General features: G+C 41.8%; 1 protein-coding gene across 1 annotated transcript in view; it reads right to left on the bottom strand.

Annotated features, from left to right (window-relative positions):
• Positions 1-457: 457 nt before the first annotated feature.
• Positions 458-21,662, bottom strand: part of Kiaa0586 (KIAA0586 ortholog) — a 101,880-nt gene continuing 80,675 nt past the window's right edge. The window contains exons 28-30 of the mRNA XM_051147226.1: positions 20,605-20,759; positions 17,256-17,364; positions 458-763 (exon numbers count right to left, since the gene is read on the bottom strand). Of these exons, the coding sequence (XP_051003183.1) occupies positions 612-763; positions 17,256-17,364; positions 20,605-20,759 (416 nt within the window). The 3' untranslated portion in view covers positions 458-611. The remainder of the gene's footprint in view (positions 764-17,255; positions 17,365-20,604; positions 20,760-21,662) is intronic.

The following is a 21,662-nucleotide window of genomic DNA, read 5'->3' as shown; positions in this document are numbered from 1 at the left end:
TCCTGTCATGAATGAAGTGCACCTAACTATGGCTGTCCTTGATTCCGATTCTTTAGTCATCAGCTCCCTGCCCTGGAGACAAAATTAGCAGCTTTTTCCTATTCCAAAGAGTGGAAGGTGGTTGGTGGCGTAGTGAGCAAACCCAGACAGGCGCAGACACCATTTTCTAAGGAAGTGCTAACACATATCACAAGGACAGTAAGTTAAAGACTGTGTTTGTGCTCTAAAATCAGAAGAGGTAGGTTTCTCCTTTTAAGAGGAATTCCGTATCCATGTATACACATTTAATTCTTTTAAAACTACATAGTACAATATACAAATGTGCCATCTAGTCCCTTGTGGACAGACCTGGATTACTCTGAATTACTACTGTTATAAAAATGTTAGTCAAAACTCTGCCCTTTTCACTGTCCCAGCTACCCCAGCTTCTAAGAAACAACATACAATCGGACTCAGTATGAGTTACATTTACTTTATTCAAAAGCCTTCCTAAATATTCAAAGAAAACTTTCATTTTAATAAAATATTAGAAATGTTTCCCCTTAAAAATATGCTCAAGGGCCACAGTGTGTGGGAATGGTCTGCAGCCAGAGCTGTGCCAGCTCTCCTGTTCAGAAGGTGTCTGTCCCTGAGGACTCTGTGCCGCCATGCATGGTGCTGGTGCTCAGGGACTGACAGCAATCCTCAAGGTCCACAGAGGGTAAAGTCACAGACATCTTGGTGGGTGGCACCTGTGCAGTAAAGTGTGGGTCCGCATCGCCACCTGCACAAAGGAGAAAGGCGTTCAGTGACACCAGGACAGCCTTGACTACACACGTGCTTTTCTCTTTCTAAACGGTGGAGGAGACAGTGGATATTAGGATTGCACACAAGTCCTTTCTCAGGAATTTGTCAGAGATAAAACATGCCTTTCCCTTACCATGGAGATCTTTCTTTCTCTCCTCTCCTCTCCTCCCACTCCTCTCTTTCCTCCCTCCCTCCCACCCCCATACAGTGTTCTGCCTGCATATACACCTGCACACCAGAAGAGGGCACCAGATCTCATTATAGATGGTTGTGAGCCACCATGTGGTTGCTGGGAATTAAACTCTGGACCTTTGGAAGAACAACCAATGCTCTTAACCTCTGAGCCACTCCACCACCATAAATCTCTTAGAGGCAAACATTTTACAAAAAACAAACAAAACAGGCACTAAAAGTTGCAGTTCATGAGATTAGGACCCCCCCCCCCCAATGAGTTTAAATAGAGGGGGCCAAGCTGAGAGGACAAGGGGTCAGGAGGAATGCAAGGGAGAGAAAAGGGTGATGGAGGTATTGTCACAAATGTATGTATGGAAGTGTCCCAAATCAGTTGATAAATTGCAGTGCAGATGCTAAGTCAGATTGCTAGAGTGGGAGCCTAGTTGAGTGTTTTGATGTTAAACTAAAAAAGCAGACCCCAGCTTGAGGTGTACATGGACGAACAAGCTCCCCAGCAGGGCTCAGCACGGCCACCAGCACTTCAAGCCACAAAACCCCACGGCAATGAGTCCCCAAAGACAGCCACTATCTTCATAAAGGACCCCGCTGTCACTCAGCCTGCATTAGTGACAGAAGCCACTGGAAGCCACGGCAACAGTTCCACAGAGTATACTACTAACTACAGAATGACGTTTTAAAAGGAAGCACCTGGGAGTGTAAGCTGCATCTGAAGCCAGGTGTTGTGGCACTGGCCTAGCACCCGAGCACTGAGAAAGCTGAAGGAAGAGGGGGGTCAATTGAAGTGGCCTTAAAAATAAAGTGAAAACATCCCAAACCAAAGCCCAACTTCCTCAGAGCTTTTCCTCTCACTTCTACTGAGTGGACTCTCAACTCGGGATACACTGTTGCAACTGGTTACTGATGAGTGCCTGACAGCGCTACACTGTTAATTAACAACTACCACACTATTAGTTAACAACACTCTCTAACAAAGAGTGCTGACGTGGCCATTCACATGGAAAGCACTGATTCTGTACAAGGGATTTTCTTTCCTTCTCTTTACATTGAATTAAGTATGGGGGAAAAACATTTTACTCCACGAATAGCAAGCAGTATTAGACCTGTAGGGATAGGATAAAAATCAAAATGAAGAGACATTAAAAAGCACATCTAAAATAATTATAGTCTTTAAAGGTTATTAAGATACATTCATGTTTTACAAAGCTATGATCCGGAATATACAAAATAACCAAGAGAAGCAAATTTGTGATAAAGTTACAAATTAGCACAGGACTAATAGCTAATAGACGCCCCACCCATCCCCTCCACTCAACCTTACTTCCCTTAAGTAGCTTGAAGAACTCCATTCCTTGAGTTCTTAGCTAGTCAAAACTCCAGTGATGCCAAATAGTTCTGCTATCTAACTGAAGAAAACTGCTTTATATATGCACCTTGTTCTTTTTCTATATACATAACAGCAATATTGTTTAGTAATATGACCTCGAGTTACACAAAAACTTATGTAATTCCCTGCAGTTGCTTGCCTCATACTTAAATACCAACCCAAAATGTTGTGAAAACCTTTTCCCATCTCTTCAGTACTAGTGATTCTGTGGGACAAACATGATGACCAAGACCAAGGTTAAAGTAGGTTTTTCAGAGCTGTATGAGCCTGCCATACCCAAGGTCAAGGTGCTCCTGACAGCAGAGTGCAGACAGGGGGTGGGGGTTAGAATCACATGGAGTAGCAATTGAGCTGGGACTAAAAGATGTTGGGAAACAAACAAACAAATTAAAAAAAAAAAAAAAAGATGTTGGAAGGCAATATAGGAAAGAAGAAGAAAAGCACAGACTTAAGTTTGTGTGCAGGGCACTGTGTGTTCTGGTTTCATACACAGACCGGACTGAAAGAACAGTGAGCAGTGAAAAGCTAAAGGAGGCAGGGCAAGCCCCTGCTTCAAAAACCGGAGAACTCACAAGAGATTTCAAAGAAAAGAATATTTTAAAAATGCACTTTAGAAAAGACAAACATAAATATAAAACAAGCAGAGGGTCTGTGGCAATGGTCAGAGGGTCGACTGCATGTGGTGCTCACATGCCAGGCCTGGTGGACTGAGTGGACAGTGATGAGACGCCTCTGGAGGTACACAGAGATCAAAGATGCCGGGACCCGTTATCCCCTTGATTAATATAGATGTCTACACGATGCATGCATGGACTTTCCAGGAGGCAACTGGAATCAAAGCTTTCACAGACTGTAGAGCAGTTTTAAAGAGAGAGTGGGCAGCCACCCCCACAGACAGATTACTGTAATGGGACTGCGGTCACCGAGAGGGGTAAAGGAAATGAGAACATGGCGGGGAGATGTAGGAAGTGCTAAGGAACGTGCATGAAGAGAAAATAAAAGGGAAGTGTTCAGGAAGAGACTGTCAAAATAAAGCCTACTGTAATTTGTCTAATCCAAAATTGGTAGAGCCAGTTTACAGCTCACTGCCTTTAAGTACAATAAAGATCATGGCTTTCAAAGGTGACTGGAAGTAATTTCATGTTTGTCATGTGTAGTGACAGTGACAGCTAAGGACAGGAACAAGATGAAGCTTCAAGCATTAGCTCCTTTCTTTTTAAGAACTATTAGTGTGTGTGTGTGTGTGTGTGTGTGTGTGTGTGTGTGTGTGTGTGTGTGTGTGCTGTGTATGGAGGCATGTGCATGCCACAGCACACATGTGAAGGTCAGAGGACGACTCTGTGGGGTTGGTTCTCTCCCTTCACCTTTATGTGGGTTTAGGGGATCAAACTCAGGTCACCAGGCTTGCACATCTCACGAATCCCAACCAGCCCCTTTATGATGATAGGTCACGGCTAAGGACCCAATGAGGTCAGCTTAGGAAAGAGCTGAAAAGACTGTCTCATAAGCTTCTGTGCAGGGAGGAGTAAAGAGAAGAAGGGAAGAGCAGAGATAGCGGAACAGAGTGAGCACTGCTCGGGACTCTGCAGAGTGCAGCGGTGAAGAAAGCCATTTTGGATGTAGGAGAGGAATGACCACAAATAAGGAAGTAAGGACACAATGCATTAAGCCATATAAGGAAATGCAAGTAAAGCACAGGTGAGTCAGTAAGAGATTGAGGGATAGCCACATATACTTTCTGAACTCCAGCTCTCATCTGTAAGATGGCCTCAAAGAGTTTGGTGAGTAGTAAGCACGGTCATCTTAAGTGTTATGTACCCACTAGAACACAGAAATGTCCCTCAAACAAGTCAGCTCCTAATCCTAGGTACTCAACAGTAGCCGTCCCCACCGGCACTGCCCTGTAGGAGGGCTACAAAAGGCACTGTCCTTTAGGGAGACAGATGGAAACCTCAGGTGGAAACTAGTAAGAAAGCAAAAGAAGAGCTGGGACGTAGCTGCATCTGGTATCCTGCTTGTCCCACAGGCACACAACCCTGGGCTTGACCTCCAGCACGCATAGCCAGCCGTGCTGCTGAGCCTGTAACAAACAGAACCACTCAGGAGGTGGGAGCAGTGGGGTTAGAGTTCAGCCAAGCGGTGTGAGACCTTGTGTGAAAAGAAAAGGACTCTGGGAGGCCTCCAAATAGGTACACCACCATTTTAACTAAAAACTGTATCATTGAAATGTGCCATTTTATATAATACAATTTGCTAATAATATTTTGGGAAGTTTTTTTTGAAGTTCACGCAAGTTTTTAAATAATCATAGCTTTACAACATTAAAAGAAAATTTTTAGGCAGGGGATATTTTTAAAAATGCCACTCAATTACTGTTAACAGATGAAAAGGCTAACACATTCACATCCAGTTATGACTGTCACAGAGAAAAACAAAGAAAAAAACCATAAAGAGCAGAAGATCTTAATAAATCACCATTAGAGCAATATAAATTTTCTGCCTATATTAAATGTAGTTTGATGCTTTAGAGTTTAACTTTAGAATTTCCAGTTGTGTCATTACACTATGATCTCATTGTTTCAACAGCTGGTTTTGGAGTGTGAAAACAAGATGACTCCTTAATCCCATGGGTTCCCAGTGTGTCATTAGACCTGGCATGCATGTAAGCTGGAGATGCCAGAGTCAGATGTTATTTGAGACTGCCAGAGACATAATTTAATATACCTTTAAAACATTATGAATACCAAAATTTTGCTTTAAAATACTGAAAATTCATCTTCTCCACTTCCTGCTGCTGGATTTATATGACTAAGGAATACAAAAACTAAAAACAATTTGTGTGAAGTAAATCAACACTATTTTTTATTTTTTGAGGTCTACATAGCTCTGGCTGTCCTGCAACTCACTATGGAGACTGTAGGCCAGGCTAGCCTTCAACACACAGAGATCCACCTACCTCTGCCTCCCAAGTGCTGGGATTAAAGGTGTGCACTGCCAATAGAGATTGTTTAATGCTCATTTAGACATATGTGTCCATTCTACGCGGTTTTAGAAATATAAATAATAAAGCATCCTACAAGTCTTCTGGAGTTAGAGAAGCCATTTCATCAACAGTTGTAGATTATGAGTCTACATGTTAAGCCCCGGTGACCCATTAGCAGGTCTCTTCCTGCAGGCTAACAGGACCCCTGAAAGACCGCTGAGAGAAAGAGAAGAGCTTTGCTCTGGGCAGTTCCAGAGAGGAGCAACGCGTCACAAACACATGTGTAATCAGCTCACGACACAAGTATGATCACAGTGGGCTACAAGATGACATTGCAGTAACAAGACTTCTAACTGCCTCCATTTGGGCTTTTTTTATACATCAATAAACACTAGTTTCTTATAAACTGTGAGTTACAAATAAAGTTTAAAAGAACCAATTGCAATCTTTAACCCAGGTCCATGGAATGTCCTAATTAATCAAGGGGAAAGAACAGCATAAAAATATGCTAAGTATTTCACCTGGGGAGAGTCTGGGAGAGACAAGTAGTCACAGCTTTCAGTGTCCCACAAGTGTCTGCGACTGCTTCATTAAAAGATATTAATTCCTTGAACATTTCATATAATGTATTCTGACCATATGCACCCACAAAGCCTCCCAGATCTCCTCCACCTCCCCATGCCCCCATTTCCATTTTACTTTATTCCTTTAATCCACGCACTTAAAGGATACCCAGCCCCGCAAGTAAAGCCCACCCTCTGCGCTTTTCCCAGCAGGCACGGTAAGATGTTAGGCATGACAGTCTCTCCTGTCAGTACTGGGCATCACTTGACTGCACCTCTTACCAAACTGCACTGCAGCTAGTTCTTTGTGTGTCTCTGTCTTCTGACTGACAAGCACAGTAGGTTCACAACCTTGTTTTGGTTTGGGTTTTTGAAACACAGTCTCTCTCTACATACCCCCATCTGTCCTGGGACTCACAATGTAGATCAGGCTGTCCTTGAACTCACAGAGATCCACCTGCCTCTGCCTCCCCTGTGCTGGCGCCACTACACTCAGCCCAGCTAGCTTATGGGGCTGCTGTTCTGTTAAACACGTGCTCACAGGGAGAGCCTCATCTGCCTGTTTTCTACAAAGTTTTAGCATGATCCTGGGCACATGCTGGATACTGAAGTCAGGTAGACCAAGTAAACTGCTTTCTCTTCGAGAGCCTGTGGCTTTTCTTCTAACCATTTGCAAGCATCCAGCCTCCAGATCTTGTTTTTAAAACTAGCAACTATTCCCAGCGATGCAATTGCTTCCCAGCTGCCTGAAAATGCTAGAGCGTTTCCATGAGGTTTTATTCGGCTCTGGAAGTGTTGCTTCCTGTGTACCTTGGTCTCATCTGCTCTTGGTTCAGTTTCTTGTGTAAGCAGCTGCTGACCTCTTCTGCCGCATTAAATCTTCCTCACATACTTAACGCAGCCTGCAGAGTTTGCAACACCCATCAGTGCTTGGGAAAAATGCTAAGTATTTTGACGATGAGGCTGACTACTTATATGACACTCAGTACCATGCATTTCTATAGTCCCTAGTAACATCTTATCTTTTTGTTTAAAGAGACATTTTAAATTGTCACAATATCTTGTTTTTGCCCCTTTGCTTGTAAGGCCTTTAATGGCTGAGCTATCTCTAACTTTCAGTATCTTATTCTTAAGTTTGTTTCAGACATATAAGCTCCACTATACTTGAGTTTATTACTGCTTCTGTTTTTCAAATGAGTTAACAAATGCTTATCTTAAAATTTATAATTTAAGATAAAAACAAGGTGGCTTCCATAGGACAAACGAAGGCACCTGTGAAAACAGCTCAGCTCCTTGACTGTAGCATAGTGACAGTTAATGTAAAAGGCTTGCTACTTCTTATGCCAGGTTCCAGCTGCTTCGCTGTGTTTAGAACTGACTTCAAAGTCTAAACACTATCCTGCCCCAGCAGATCACCGTCCCCAGATGCAGTGACCCCCGAGTACTGCCCTCAGTGCTCTCAGCACCGCACCTGTGGCTTTTAATTCAGCATTTTACAGACTTTCCAAAGGGATGAAGGCTTCTCTCCTTGTCTCCTAATGCATTTTTTAGAGTGCTGAAGGTCTGAACCCTGGTGAAGCTGCATACTCTTCAGCAGGGTCAAAAATGGGTGTCAGTGCTTCCACTGTGCTCATTATGAGAGAGAAGACATTAGGGAAGCACGTGAAAGAAACCTTAAGAGCTCCAAGTTCAAGACCTTTAAAGGAGCATCTTCACCTGTACATACAGAGGCAAGACACAACTGGGCTCAGTCCACATCCTGCCCGAGGCACCCAGGGAAGCGAGGCTAATGCCAAGTTCTGCTCCCTTACCCCCACGGAAAGAACGAGTTAAGCATAGAAACCATCACAATTCCTCTTCGCGAGGCAGAACTCAGGCCAACTGCACTCGCTCCCATAGTTCCTCTCATGAAACCAGATCGACAGACGCCTGATCTAGTGGCCTTAGTAGAGAAGGCAGTCAAACAGATGATTCTAATGGCTGTCAACACAGAGACCTTGCCCAAGACTCTCACCTTTATAAAAAAAGATGTGAGAAGAGGAAGCAAAGAACCATGGGTGAAACTGCAGTCAAATACAAAATAAAACCTTTTTTTTTTAGTGAAAGAAACCCATGAGCTGTTCCTTAGAAGGTTATAATTCACAATCTATAATTCATCTATAGTCTTAATCCTTACAAAAACAAAAAACAAAAACAAAACAACAACAACAAAAAACTTTTAGAATCTCCCCTTGCCCTAGGCCACACTGCTCAAAACAAGCTATACAAACAACTTCTCAGGCAGCAAAGGACAACGTATTATCAGGCTAAGGGAAGGGAGTTAAAGGAAACATTCAGGCACCTCTTTTCATGTCAAGGAAGCCAGAAAAGCAGTGAAAAGTTAAATAACTTGAGGCCTGTGTACAGGCTGAATTTTCCTCATCTAAAATTTTAAAAAACAAAATGCTCCAAAAATCAGCAAAATCTGACAGTCAACTCACAAGTGAAAATTCCACACCTGACCTCACAACATGACCACAGCCATAGTCTTCGTGGACTAAAATATATTGTATAAAATTATCATCAAGCTATGAGAGAGGGTACAAGTGAAACACAAGTGAACTTCATGTTTAGTCATGAGCACCATCCATACATAACAATATGTATATATACAAATATTCTGAAATGTTGAAATCTAACCACAACACTCCCAGTCCCAAGCATTTTTAGATAAGGCCATTTAAAATACAGTTCTCAGGCCAACAGAATGCCCTGAACCCCAAGAACTGACCACACTGATGTCACAGTGTTAACCTGCACTCCAAAGCACAATCAACAACCACCAACTACTGTTTCAAACAAACTCTTGGAGCTGAGCAATAAGGAAAAAAATTGTCAGAGTACAATAAGTATTTCCTTTATCATTTTCTCTGATACATGTATTTACCCTCTTGTGTTGAGGGGCCGGTGTATGGCGGTCAGAGGACAACTTCTGGCACTCATTTCTCTCCTTCCTCCGTAAGGATAAAGGGAATGAACTCAAGTCATCAGTGGCGAGTAGCTTCAATCACTGGCCCTCAAGCTTTCATCAACAAGAATTTCAGGTAAACTATAAGAAGATAAAGTCAGGCATGGTGGTGCACACTTGGGAGGCAGAGGCAGGAGGATTGCTGTGAGTTTGAGGCCAGCCTGGTCTACAAAGCGAGTCTAGGACAGCCAAGGCTACACAGAAAAACCTTGTCTTGAAAAACAAAACAAAACAAACATAAGATAAGATGTAAATGAGCAACAGTATATGAATTGGGCCAGGCTTGATGGCTCACACCTGTGGCAACACACTTAAAAGGACTGGTTCTCAAATTGTGGGTTGTGACCCCTCTGGAGGTCACCCAACTCTTTCACAGGAGTCACCTAACACCATCAGAAAATATAGATATGTACACTACAATTCATAACAGTAGCAAAATTACAGTTATGAAGTAGCAACAAAAATAATGTTATGGTTGTGGGTCACTACAACATGAGGAACTGTATTAAAGGGGCCACATCATTAGGAAGGTTGAGAACCATGGCTATCCAGTGAGATGCTAGTTTTTGGTTTGTTTTTCGAGACAGGGTTCTCTGTGTAGCCTTGGCTGTCCTGAACTCACTTTGAAGACCAGGCTGGCCTCGAACTCACAGCAATCCGCCTGCCTCTGCCTTCCGAGTGCTGGGATTAAAGGCATGCGCCATGATGCCTGGCTGAGATGCTGGTTTTAGAAAAGACATTACAAAGATAATAAGTTCTACACATTTCATTATTCTGGGTCACACATTCTTGTAGAGGAATTTCAATCCAGCAACATGGTTGCTCTGGTCACATCCAAAGACCTAGGTCTGTGTGATCCAGCTGGAACACAGACATGACCCTTAGTACACACTTTTAATTCCAAACTATGAAAGTACAGTTAGTTTGTAGAAGGAAGCACCTATGTTTGAAAAATGACATCTAATTGAGGAACAGACAAAGTGACAAATCAGAGAAAGATTTGACTGAATAGGATAGGCCCAACTCTCATCAGAAGAGACAAGAAAAGGAGGAATTAGAGCAGTACAGAGAAAGAGAGAGAGGAGGCAGTTTTACCTTTACCGGGAGAGTTTTACCTTGACAGGCTGAAGAGAGAACAAACAAGCTAGACACAGGTGAAGACAGAATGAGGTAGAGAATGTGAAGGAACCAGAAGATTAAAACAGATCACCAGAGTTAGTTTGAAGCCAAGCAGAACAATTCAGAGGCAGAGAGAAGCCAGATTGAATCAGTGAGTTTGGAGAGGAGTTTGAGCCAGAACAGCTGAGTTGAACTAGCCAGCCAGAGTTCTGAAAGAGCCAGAAAAGGGTGAGCTTGTTCAGCAGTAAGTCTCAGAGGCTGGACACATTCCAGGCCTAGGTTAGATTGTACAGAGGCTAGAAGTTTCCAGGACCAGGCCTAGGTTAGCAGATGGAGGCAGCAAACCTCGGAGACAATAATTAACATCAGGTGAATTAAAAGTTACTTTTACATGTTTTGACTGGTGACATTTGGTGTAAACTATAGGAAACATCTGAAAAGTAAGTGTTTTAAAATATGAACTACATTAAGAACAAATCAAGGAAAAGAAACCAAAGCTTACAAAGGACACTTTTAAAAGAAAATGGGGTTTTATGAAGACCAGAGGATGGTCAACAAGTTACTCATATATTCAAAAATGTGCAAGGAGGCCAAAACTGAGCACTCATCTTTGACCTTAGCTTCTGAGACCTGCGCTAACGCTGCTTACTGTGGCGTACTTCTGCTCACTGTCTCCTCTGCCCGAGTCTCCCAGAATGAGGAGAGAAGCTATTGTCTAGCCCTTTTGGCTTAACAGACTGCAAACAAATGTCAGTACTCAGGTGGAGGCGCTTCCACTCAAGAACCATTTGCATCCACAGAGCAGGTGAGAAGGGGCAGCCCTTCCTGAGTGTCAGGGTCCTCTGTAAAGCCAGCACATTCCCTATAGCTGGATTAAGGATCCTCTCATACAGGAAGTGTCAAAAGCACCATCACAAAGTGCCACCATTGGAAACAAGGGGCTGGTGGGCTGCTTGTGTTAAGAGCCCTGGTTGCTTGTCTATAAGATTTTAATGTATAAACAAATTAAACTTTGCTACTGTATTTTAATTTTTAAAAATTTTAATACAATTTTAAATGAAAATATGACTACTCCATTTGTCTTCCCTTTCCTCCCTCCAATTCCTTCCATGAATGCCACCTCATTCTTGAAATCACGGTCTTTCTATTTTTAATTAGTGTGTGTGTGTGTGTGTGTGTGTGTGTGTAAATATAAATTGCTCAATCCTTAAAAAAAAAAGCCCTGGCTGCAGAGGACCTGTGTGGGGTTCCCTGCACCTACATGGTGACCTAAGGACCATCTGTAACTCCAGTTCCCTCTCATACACATAAGATATAAAAATTAATAAAAATAAATCTTAGAAAAAAATGATGGCTCCTCTTTACAAAAATACCAAATACCCCTCCAGCCAAACTGAGTTAGACTCATGGTGTCTCATAATAACACTATTAATAGAACCCGCTGTGTCAGTGTTAAGAGTTGATTGCACTCTAACTAACGGAAACTGCAACATCTATGTCAGAGCTGACGGTGATCTACTCTCTAATAAGAAGCTTCTCGGCTCTCATGCACTAGGAGAGGAGAGCCCTGGTAGAGGGGCTACTGCTTTACACCTGAAGATTACAAGAGGAAAGCAGCTGTAGCCAGGCCCCTGCCACCTGAGCAGCGCCCACGCTTGGAGGCTGTGGCTACACCTTAGCCTGCTGCCACACCTTAGCCTACTGCCACGTCTTAGCCTGCTGCTGGACAAGGCCAAGAGCACAGCAAGTACTGGGAAGTCAAAGGACGAAAGGCAGCCGATTTGGTCCACACACTTCCGTGGAAACTCTGAGTGGGTAGCACGGGCTGGAAAGTAAGTTTACCATGCCTAAGTGTGTCTGCTTCATGGGCATCACTTGGAACAAACTGATCAGCCTTTACATAAAGGTCTGAAGACAACATGGAATAAGAGCTAGTGACCTTATATTTCGAAACAGAACCCTATGCCAGGAAAGTGAGCATCTTGCTGAAATGCTTCATAAAGGCACACAGAAATGTCTTGAGATGGACCACTTGTCCATACTTGGCTCCTCCTAAACACACTATATTTCAGTACTTTAGTGTTTTGTTTTAAATAATTACTCACGGTCTTGTATCCTTGCAGTGTTAATTAAAAGTGAGGTAAGGTATGGGGTGCAGATACATGTAGCTTGTTAGTATAGGGCTTGCCCGCCACACATTCCTGATATCACATGATACACGCGCACGCACATACACATATAGAGACACAAATTAAAAATAAATAGAAGCTGGAGATGGCTCAGTGGTCAAAAGCACTTGTGCATGCAGTGGAGCAGGGTTCGATTCCCAGCACCCACATGGTAGTTACAGGAGCAGGGTTCGATTCCCAGTACCCATGTGGTGGTTACAGGAGCAGGGTTCGATTCCCAGCACCCACATGGTGGTTACAGCAGCAGGGTTCGATTCCCAGCACCCACGTGGTGGTTACAGGAGCAGGGTTCGATTCCCAGCACCCACGTGGTGGTTAACAACTCTCTACAACTCCAATTCCAGGAGATCTAATGTCTTCTGGTCATCAAGTAGGCACATGTACACACACATACATACAGGCAAAACAACCACATGAAAAAAAAATTTTTAAATCTACCATACAATATTATTAAACAAAACAAACCATCTACAGGACCCTTACCTATCTAACAAGGATATATGGATGAAGCCTCTCAAAACATGAAGTTTTTCATCCACAAAACAAAATATGAATTTTGAAATGAATCTCCAGAATTTAAAACAAGGGACAATTAAAATTAAAAACCACTCAGGATAGATTCAATTTTAATAGAAATTTGAGGTCACTGAAAAGAAAAACTAAGAGTATTATTAGGGTGTTTAAAAATACATTCGAAACATGTTAGTGTTTTTAAACAAGCAATCTTCTAAATTAGGTTGTTGTTGGCTCTGTGTCTAAGTAGGTACATCAACTCTGAAATAATAGTACTTTCAGAAACAGCATCTGGTAGTATGAAAGTGATCCAACTGCCCAGAAGTTGCTGGTTAATTCAGGAAATTAACAATTCACTCATCCACTATGAATATAGACCATGATTTACTTTAATAATGTACATTTAATTATTAGAACCCATTAAAAAGCAGTTAAGTAAGTGAATGCATTATTCTCTGGTGTTATGACATAGACTGCCTGCCTTTTAGGGGCAAGAATGTCTAGAGGGGGAAAAAAAAGAATGTCTAGAGGGACACTCCATCATTAAACTCTGGTTGAGGACTGGGAGACCATGTTTTAGTAGACAGCTTTATCTACAGTGTACTTCCTGTTGGTTCAAGAGCCTGTGAGACAGCTACTAAAACAAATTCCCTCCTCTGGGCAATGTTTTATAAAAGAATGCCATAATTGTTTTAAAATGAAAAGAATCTTTAAAAGCTACAATAGGTTTGCCTGTGAAAGAAGCCATGCACACTGTATGATTTCATGCACATTAAGTACAAAATCAGAAAAGCATTACAAGTCAGAAGAGTGGCGGCATCCTTGTGGGTGGAGGGTATGTTGGAGGAGAGCACAGGCTCTGGGCCCACAAGCCAATCTCTCCAGCTGGACACTGGCTATGCATGTGTGGCCTGCTGGGGCTGGTTCTTTGAGTAGCAGTAAGCTCACAAGTTATCACACATAAAAAATTAAAATTAAAATTGGGGAAAATGAATAGGTTTTAGCAATTAAAAGGGAGTATATTTGCGTTTGTAACTGTTTCTTAATGCTGTAATATTGTTACTGCCAAGCTGCATATAAACATGAGCTCCCGCAAACTCTAACATACTATACATGAACCTCTTCAGAGGCAAAGATTAGCCTTTGTTTTTGCTATATTCTGATTCTTACATGGCTTACTATCCATGACACTTTGACAACTGGATTTAATTAACACTTGATTAAATTAAAAACAAAATCTAAGTGGAAAAAAAAAAACAAAGATAAAACGAACTAAACTAATTTTAACTAAACTTGAAAATATTTCTGAGATCTTCATATTTTCAGTACACACACTCTTCACCTTTTTGTGCAGGACAGTTTCCCAGGGAAGGCACTGTAACTACACTTGAACATAACTAACTTCTGTGATTTCATCTGACAACACTATACCAGGGCGCAGTACAGAAAAAGTATCGATTGTAACGTTTTTATATGTGGCCTTTGGCAACTACAAAGGTTGAACACAAAGTGAGTAATATTTACAAAGCAAGTTGGAGCTAAATAACCTGTCGACAGAAAATCTGTTGCTGAGATGGAGACCCTTCCTAAATATGAACATTTCTCACAAACTATGGCTTGTGATTTTCACTAAAAACCAACAGCATCATCTGTGTTGTCATAACAATGGTTTCCGCCACCCTAGTCACTCCTAACTAAATCTGAGAACAGAAATTAAATCTGACAGTGATCAGTTCTTCTCCCTTGGGCTGGACCTGGTAACTTTTATAAGTGTTTACAAAAAATGAGCCTTCATACACAGGAAGCCACCAGAAAATAAGAACAGCAATACTCCATGTCCTAAAGCAGGAGCTTGCAAGATGGCCACTGAAGTGAGTTTCAGGCATGGGGAAAGAAGGCGGGCTTCTCATTGCCCATGACACCAGAGGGAATAAGAGTCGTCCAGGTTGTATGTCACCATTACTCTGATAACAGTTCCAAGCTGTGAGGCACAGCTGTACAGGCCCTGCCAGCAAGGCCGTCCCAGCGGTGTGCTAGCACAGCCCTGGAGTGTCAGGATACAGAGAAGGCAGCAGTTACTGGCTGTGAAAACAGTCTGATACAAACCAGATGGGAACTTACGAGATGGGCAGCACAAAGGAAAACAATTGGCTCATTCCACAAAGTCAGGCCCCTGCCCCAGAGAATTCACAGAACACACTAACAGTCACCCACAGTTGATACAAACAAGAAGCCATGTGGATATAGTTGAAAGAATTGTTCTTCCTCAGACTAAACAAAGTTTTGATTTCTAAGTTCTTACATTCATTAATTGTAGTTTGGTATAGTGTTGGCTTTTCCATTTTCTATTTTTTAATCAAATATAATATTTTACTTGTAGAATACACACACACACACACGTATATATATTTTGTGACACCACAGAAATACATGAGAAAATAAAAACAAATTTTGTGCTGTGAACACAAGCTAAATCATTTCAGGAAACTGAATGGCACAGTTGATGATTGATTACACTGCCACAGTAATTAGAAAATAGCTCACATAGTGTTTCCAGGCCCGCCTAAGTTCTGATTGCCATGAAAGGCTCCCAATAGAACTTTATTTCTACCTAATTTCCTAGATTCATAGGTGATAAAGTATTATTGCAATTATATTAATAAGAAAAACAGTGCCCATGTCCCCACCTGTTGATTCTGAGCTAACAAGTACAGTCAACAGCAACAACAGGATTGTAGGGTAACTTTGGAGGGACCAGCCACTCAGACCCTTCTGCTAGTGTGACTTGACACAGCACCTATGTATACCTGTGCACACAGTGTTGGTTTTACTGCTCTGTTACACACTGAAAAAGCAACTGGCACTCCATCTTAAATTGAGTAAATACAGTTCCACACAAACATCTAAGGAAGTACTTATTTTTCTTTATTTTTATTCATTTATTTTTTTGAGACAGGGTTTCTCTGTATAACCTTGGCTGTCCTGGACTTGCTTTGTAGACCAGGCTGGTTATTTTCTTAATTATTACTATAAAAGACACTTCCTGTGTTTGCCTTTTGTCATCAGAAGTTTGAGGTAGTTTTTCAGGACCTTCCTATGTACTCGCATCCAGCCTGACCAGGTGTCACAGTCTATACAGGCTTATTGAGCCCTGAACGATCACTTCTCTTTTCCATTTAAAAGGGTGAGAGCTGGAACTGGAGAGAGAGATGGCCCAGTACTTGCTGCATGGGCTGAGTTGCCAGCACCTACATAAAAGCTGGACAGAGCTATGACCCCAGAGACAGGTAGATCCTAAGGGTTTTCTGGACAGCTAGCCTAGCTAAAATATGAACACATAAGGTCATTTTCCAGTTTCCACATGGACACTTACTACATGCACTCACATATGTAAAATACACACACAATAAGAGAACTGTTGACAGAAAATGATTTACTAAAGACATTACCTGCCAACACATATGATTATGGCATGAAAAGGACCCTTACTAATGAACTTTGCTAGATTTAACTAGGCATGTACAAGTTGATGGAAAACTTGCTTTGTGGACTAGGCTGGCCTCGCACTCACAGCATTGGCCTGCCTCTGCCTCCCGAGTGCTGGGATTAAAGGCGTGCGCCACCACGCTTGGCACAGCACATAGTTTAAAATGCTACACTTAACCTTAACTTTATATTCACAGCTGAGGAACAAATGTGCTGTGGAAGGTCAATGTATCCGCTAAAGTCACACAGGAAACATCCTACTAGCACTTTCTCACAGCATCTGTAAAGCTCAGGACTAGCACAGGTTCAATTCCTTCCTGTTAAAGGAGCAGCTGCTTACACTGTAAGTAGGGAAGAAAGAATCAATTTCCTCCACAGTCATGCTAACTACCGGAACTACTTCCATAGTTCCTAATGGCCACATCCACCTAATAAAGGATGTATCATACTACAGAAATGCACAGAGTGGTTAAGCAACTTATGCAAACTCACCACTGAGCTACGTTTGAACCTAGGCAGCCTGACCCCAGACTGCATGCTCTATGCTGCACTGCCTCTATGTCTCCAGCAGATGCTTAAGTCACCAAGCCAAGGAAGGGCATCATCAGCAGTGCTGCTCCACAGTGTGCACCCCATCCGAGTCAGAGCTGTGAGCTCCACTAAGCTTCTGCGCCTCCCACACTGCACTGTGGGCAGTGTCAAGGTGCAGCCAGGGACCTGCGCCTTAAAGAATGACAAAACTTCATGGGTGTATAACTATCTCCATGACGTACTGACTTAAGAGTTCTCTGAGTATAAGGCCAAGAACGGTACAGCTCAGCCACAAAGTTAAGTTCTTTCTTCATCTGAATAACTAAATGAGAGAAAACAAAGTAACTCCTGGAGACAAGAATGAGAGTCATATAAAAATATTTTCATTATATATCTGTTCATTATCAGGACATCAAGTTTGATCTGATAAATACAATCAAATATTTAATTAACAATACTATTTAAATAAAATACCACTATTTGTTACAAAATAGCTTACCTTGATATTGTGAAAGTGAACTGTCAGATTTATTTCTCACACAGGTTAGATGCCTTTGTATTGGCTTGTGTTCAACTTGTTTAATGTCTGTATCTTGCTTTTGTTGGTACTAAAGAATTTAAGAAATGAAGCCATAATATTATTTTTAAGTTAAAAATTTGAGTTAAGTTGATTATATTATATAAACATTTAATAATTTGGTTTGCTTTCAAATAGCTATTCTGTCATTTGACTTAATGCACAGTTCACAGCGTGACTGTGTGAAGAAGCCCATACCTCCTCTTAGGTAATGTAAAGATGCTGGGACTAATGACACGTGTGATTCCAGAGTGACAGATGCAGGTGGCAGTCAACAAAGGCATTCATACCATCCTTTCCCACTATTCAAAGCCAACAACTGAAATGCTTTCTGTTACAGATTAGATTGCATTTTCTAGTCTTTCTTTCTTTTCTTTCTTCTTTCATTCTTCTCTTTCTCTTTCTTTCTTCAGGCCTCAAACATATGATCCTTGACTTGGACTCATGAATGCTACCATTAGTGTTCATCCCTGTGTGTGGCTAGAACTTTATTAAACTGAATCACTGAATCTTTTTTTTTACCCCCCAGGAAAAGGCTCTAGCTTTTATTCAACGTAACTTTTGAATAAAAAAATAAATCAGCCCCCCTTCTCACTACTTGTGGCAGTTGGGAGAGCTGGCTCTGGGGTCATGAGAGCACGTGAGTTGTCCCTGTCCCTCACTTGCTGCAGCACTTGGCCCCTGCACAGCACCTGAGCAGCACAGTAAAGCTGGCCCTGATGGAGGGGATGCAGGAGAGCCTGCCCTGTGGGCAAGAGGGCTGGAAAGCTGGCCCTGACACTCACTGGTGTGGGGTGGCATGGGTACAGGGTTGATGCTCTCTCTCTCTCACCACCTGTGGTAGTCAGGAGAGCTAGCTCTGCCCCTCACTAGCTGTAGCCCTCAGAAAGTGAATGCACTGCACTTCCCCTGAGCAACACAGTGGAGCTGGCCCTGATGTCAAAGGCACAAGTGAGCCAGACCTGAGAGTGGGAGAGTGGGAGAGCTGGATGCAAGCACTTGGGAAAGTGGGCCCTGTGCCTTGACTGGGTAGTACAGTAGAGCTGGCTCAGGGGGCTAGGGTACAAGTGAGCTGGCCCTTAGAGCAGAAGAGCAGGAGAGCTGACCTTGCCTCCTGCTGATGGTGGCATTGGGTGGGCAGTGCTGGAGAGCTCACCCTGGTGGTGTGGATAAGTGAGAGACTGTGGGACCCAGATCCAGGGCTCTGAGTTGGTCCACTCCAAAGTCTATATCATGGTTGGGATTCATGAAAGGGCCAGTCCTGCTGATCCAAAGCTCAGGATCTCCATAACACAGGGCAACAACAGCATAACCAGGAGGAGACCCAGTGAGGATTAAATATTGACAGTGTCACAGAAGTCAGAGATCTCAAAACAGACCAAGGGCATAGGGTGGATATAAGGGGACGGAGGAGAGGAGCAGGACTGAGGTGCATGATGTGAAACTCAAAGAATCAATAAAAAGTTAACAAATGAATGAATAAATAAATCAAATTACTAAATATTTTAAGAGTCCTATACTCATAGTCCTCTGGGAATTGTGGTATTCTAGAGCACAGACCCTAACATATTTTTCCAGTTGATGAACATTGTGTTGTTTCACGTTTGGGGCTAATACAAATACATAGTTCCCATGGACACTCATTTGTGCTATAGTCGTAAGAAGTGAAATGTATAGGCTGTGTGTCAGCTGTATGTCTGTACCACTCCGTATCCCCAGTCAGCTCAGTTGTTCCACATCCTTGTCAACAAGTGCATGACAGCCTCTGGGCTTTCTGCATTCTAATGAGCGTACAGGGTACTTGTTGTGTTTTAATCTGTATTTCCCAACGTCTAACACCATGTTAGGTGCTAGTACCTTTCATATATCTCTTTTGGATGAAGTATATGTCCAAAATTTTTTGTTCATTTTAAGTTGAGCTGCACTTAATATTTAATTTTTTGATTCACTTTGTTCTGGATCTATCTTTTCTCCCTTCTGCAACTCTTCTTTTGATTCTCTTAATGTTGTGTTTGGAGGTGTACAAGTTCTTATTTTGGTGGGGGGAATAGAGGTTCTTATTTTTTGGAAAAACTAATTATTTTTTTTCCTTTTTATTTAATTTTACTTTGTGTGAAAGTATTGAATGCCCTAGAACTGGAATTACTGACAGTTGTGAGCTGCCATGTGGGTGCTGGGAACTGAACCCAGGTCCTTTGGAATAACAGACAGTATTCTTAACCACTGAGCCATCTCTCCAGCCACCTTAATTGTCTTTTTCATGGACAGTGCTTTTGCTATTGCATCCAGAAAGTTCTTGCCTTTTAGTCAACAAACATTTTCTTTAATATAGATACTATTAGCATATTTATTATTTTTTCCTGATTTTTGCTTGAACACAGATTAGTAATAATCCTACATAATGTTGTATTCTATAAGCAATCTTTAATATATATTTTAAATGTTCTTCCTTGATATCATACAATGTTGTAAAATACATGCAATAAATACTGATTGAATAAACTGATTCATAATGAGGAATTAATTGCTAATCATGAATATGAAACTATATTTATTACCATGAACATTTATTTAGATTAAAATCTTTGAGAACAATCATCCTAATTTTTTAATATACAAAGTTTCATGGGCCATTGGTTTCACTCATTATAAAATTGTTATGCTTTCACGGAACATATTTTATATATTTTAAAGCTATAAACATCAAATACTTAATAGGCACAAATTACTGAGCTGGCTTTCATAGAGTCACAAAGATATAAATGATAATATCAACTTAACTAGGTATCAGACATTTTATATACAGTTTTTAGTTTAAAAATTTTTTAAAAATTTATTTTGTGTGGGCAGGGAACTTTGCTAACATATGTTCATGTACAAGTCAAAGGACAACTTGTGGAGCTGGTTCTCTCCTTCCTCCTTTAAAAATGTTCTAGAAGATGTTGGGTGTATTGATACCACCTTTAATCGTTTAATCCCAGCAATCGATAGGAAGAGGCAGAAGGATTTCTCTGAGTTTGAAGCCATTCTGGTCTACAAAGGGACCTTGAGGCCAGCCAAGGCTATATAGTAAGACTCTGTCTCTGCCATTCCAATCCCCCTAAAAATGTTCTAGAGATTTAACTCAGGTCTGTTTTTGTTTGTTTTGAGATATGGTCTCTTTACGTAGCACTGGCTGTCCTGGGACTTGTTATGTAGACTAGGCTGGCCTTGAACTCACAGAGTTACAATGCTCATTTTAAGAAAAGTACAAATGTTCTTGTTTTGGTACCTGAGAAAACTCTTCAGCTGCTTCTGGTAAATTAAGGTCACTGCCTTTTGCTGTTGTATGTGTTATGGAAAGAATATGGTTAAAGTCAGGCTGCAAATCCAATTCCCTTGAGCTCATTGGACCATGACTGGCACAGGAATCTTCACAAATATAACCTATATCAAACATGTAAACAAAAATTAAATTGTCAGAGTCACCTTAGAAAAACAACAAGCCAGTATTCCTAAGCCATTACTCAGAAACAGCAGTGAACCTCAACTCTATGCCTGGTATTACACTTTTATTTATCCTTAAGCCAAATCTCAGAGAAAGAAAAAAATAGCTCTGTTCAAACAAATACATGGAATATTCCAAGTTAGGTCCTATTAGCCTCATCCATGTATGTGGTCCATCTCTTCCCTGAACAACTCGCAAGACCCCCCGTTCCCTTGTCCATCACTGAAAGGTTGCTCTTACTGTGATACTTTCTACTTAAAATGTGACCTTGCTACAGAATGGGGACTAATAGCAGCAGAGGGTGACAAAGGTGAGGACAGAGGGTGTCTTAGCTTCATTTCCTATTGCTGTGATAAAACACCCTGAAGAAACAAACCAGCTTGCTGGAGACCGGGAGTCAAGCGGCAGCCTGAGTCAGGTCACACACGCAGCCCAGAGCAGAGACCCAGGAGCTAAGGCATGGCGCTCCCCTCAGCTTGCTTTCTCCGTTCTCACACAAGCCAGGGCACTGTCCAGAGCCTGGTGTCTCCCACAGCCACACCCACAGGCCAAGCTGATCTAGGTAACCCCTGATTGAGCCTCCCCCCTCAGATAACTCTAGATTGTGTCAAACTGACAATTAAAACTACCACAAGGAATGTGAGAGGACAAGGTCAAATTACATCATACAGTGAATGAGTGTATGTCGACAGAAAAAAGTAATGCTAAGTAGGGCATAAATCCTGTTAGAAAATGCTGGTGTCCATTAGCTGTTCTGCAGCACCTTTCTTTAAATGATCACACTTGTGTTCTTCTTTATATTCCAAGCACTTTCATATGTATTATCCATTCAATGAGCCATC

Source organism: Acomys russatus, chromosome 1 (genome assembly GCF_903995435.1).
Source record: "Acomys russatus chromosome 1, mAcoRus1.1, whole genome shotgun sequence".
NCBI lineage: Eukaryota > Metazoa > Chordata > Mammalia > Rodentia > Muridae > Acomys > Acomys russatus.
This window is presented reverse-complemented; position numbering and strand designations above follow the sequence as displayed.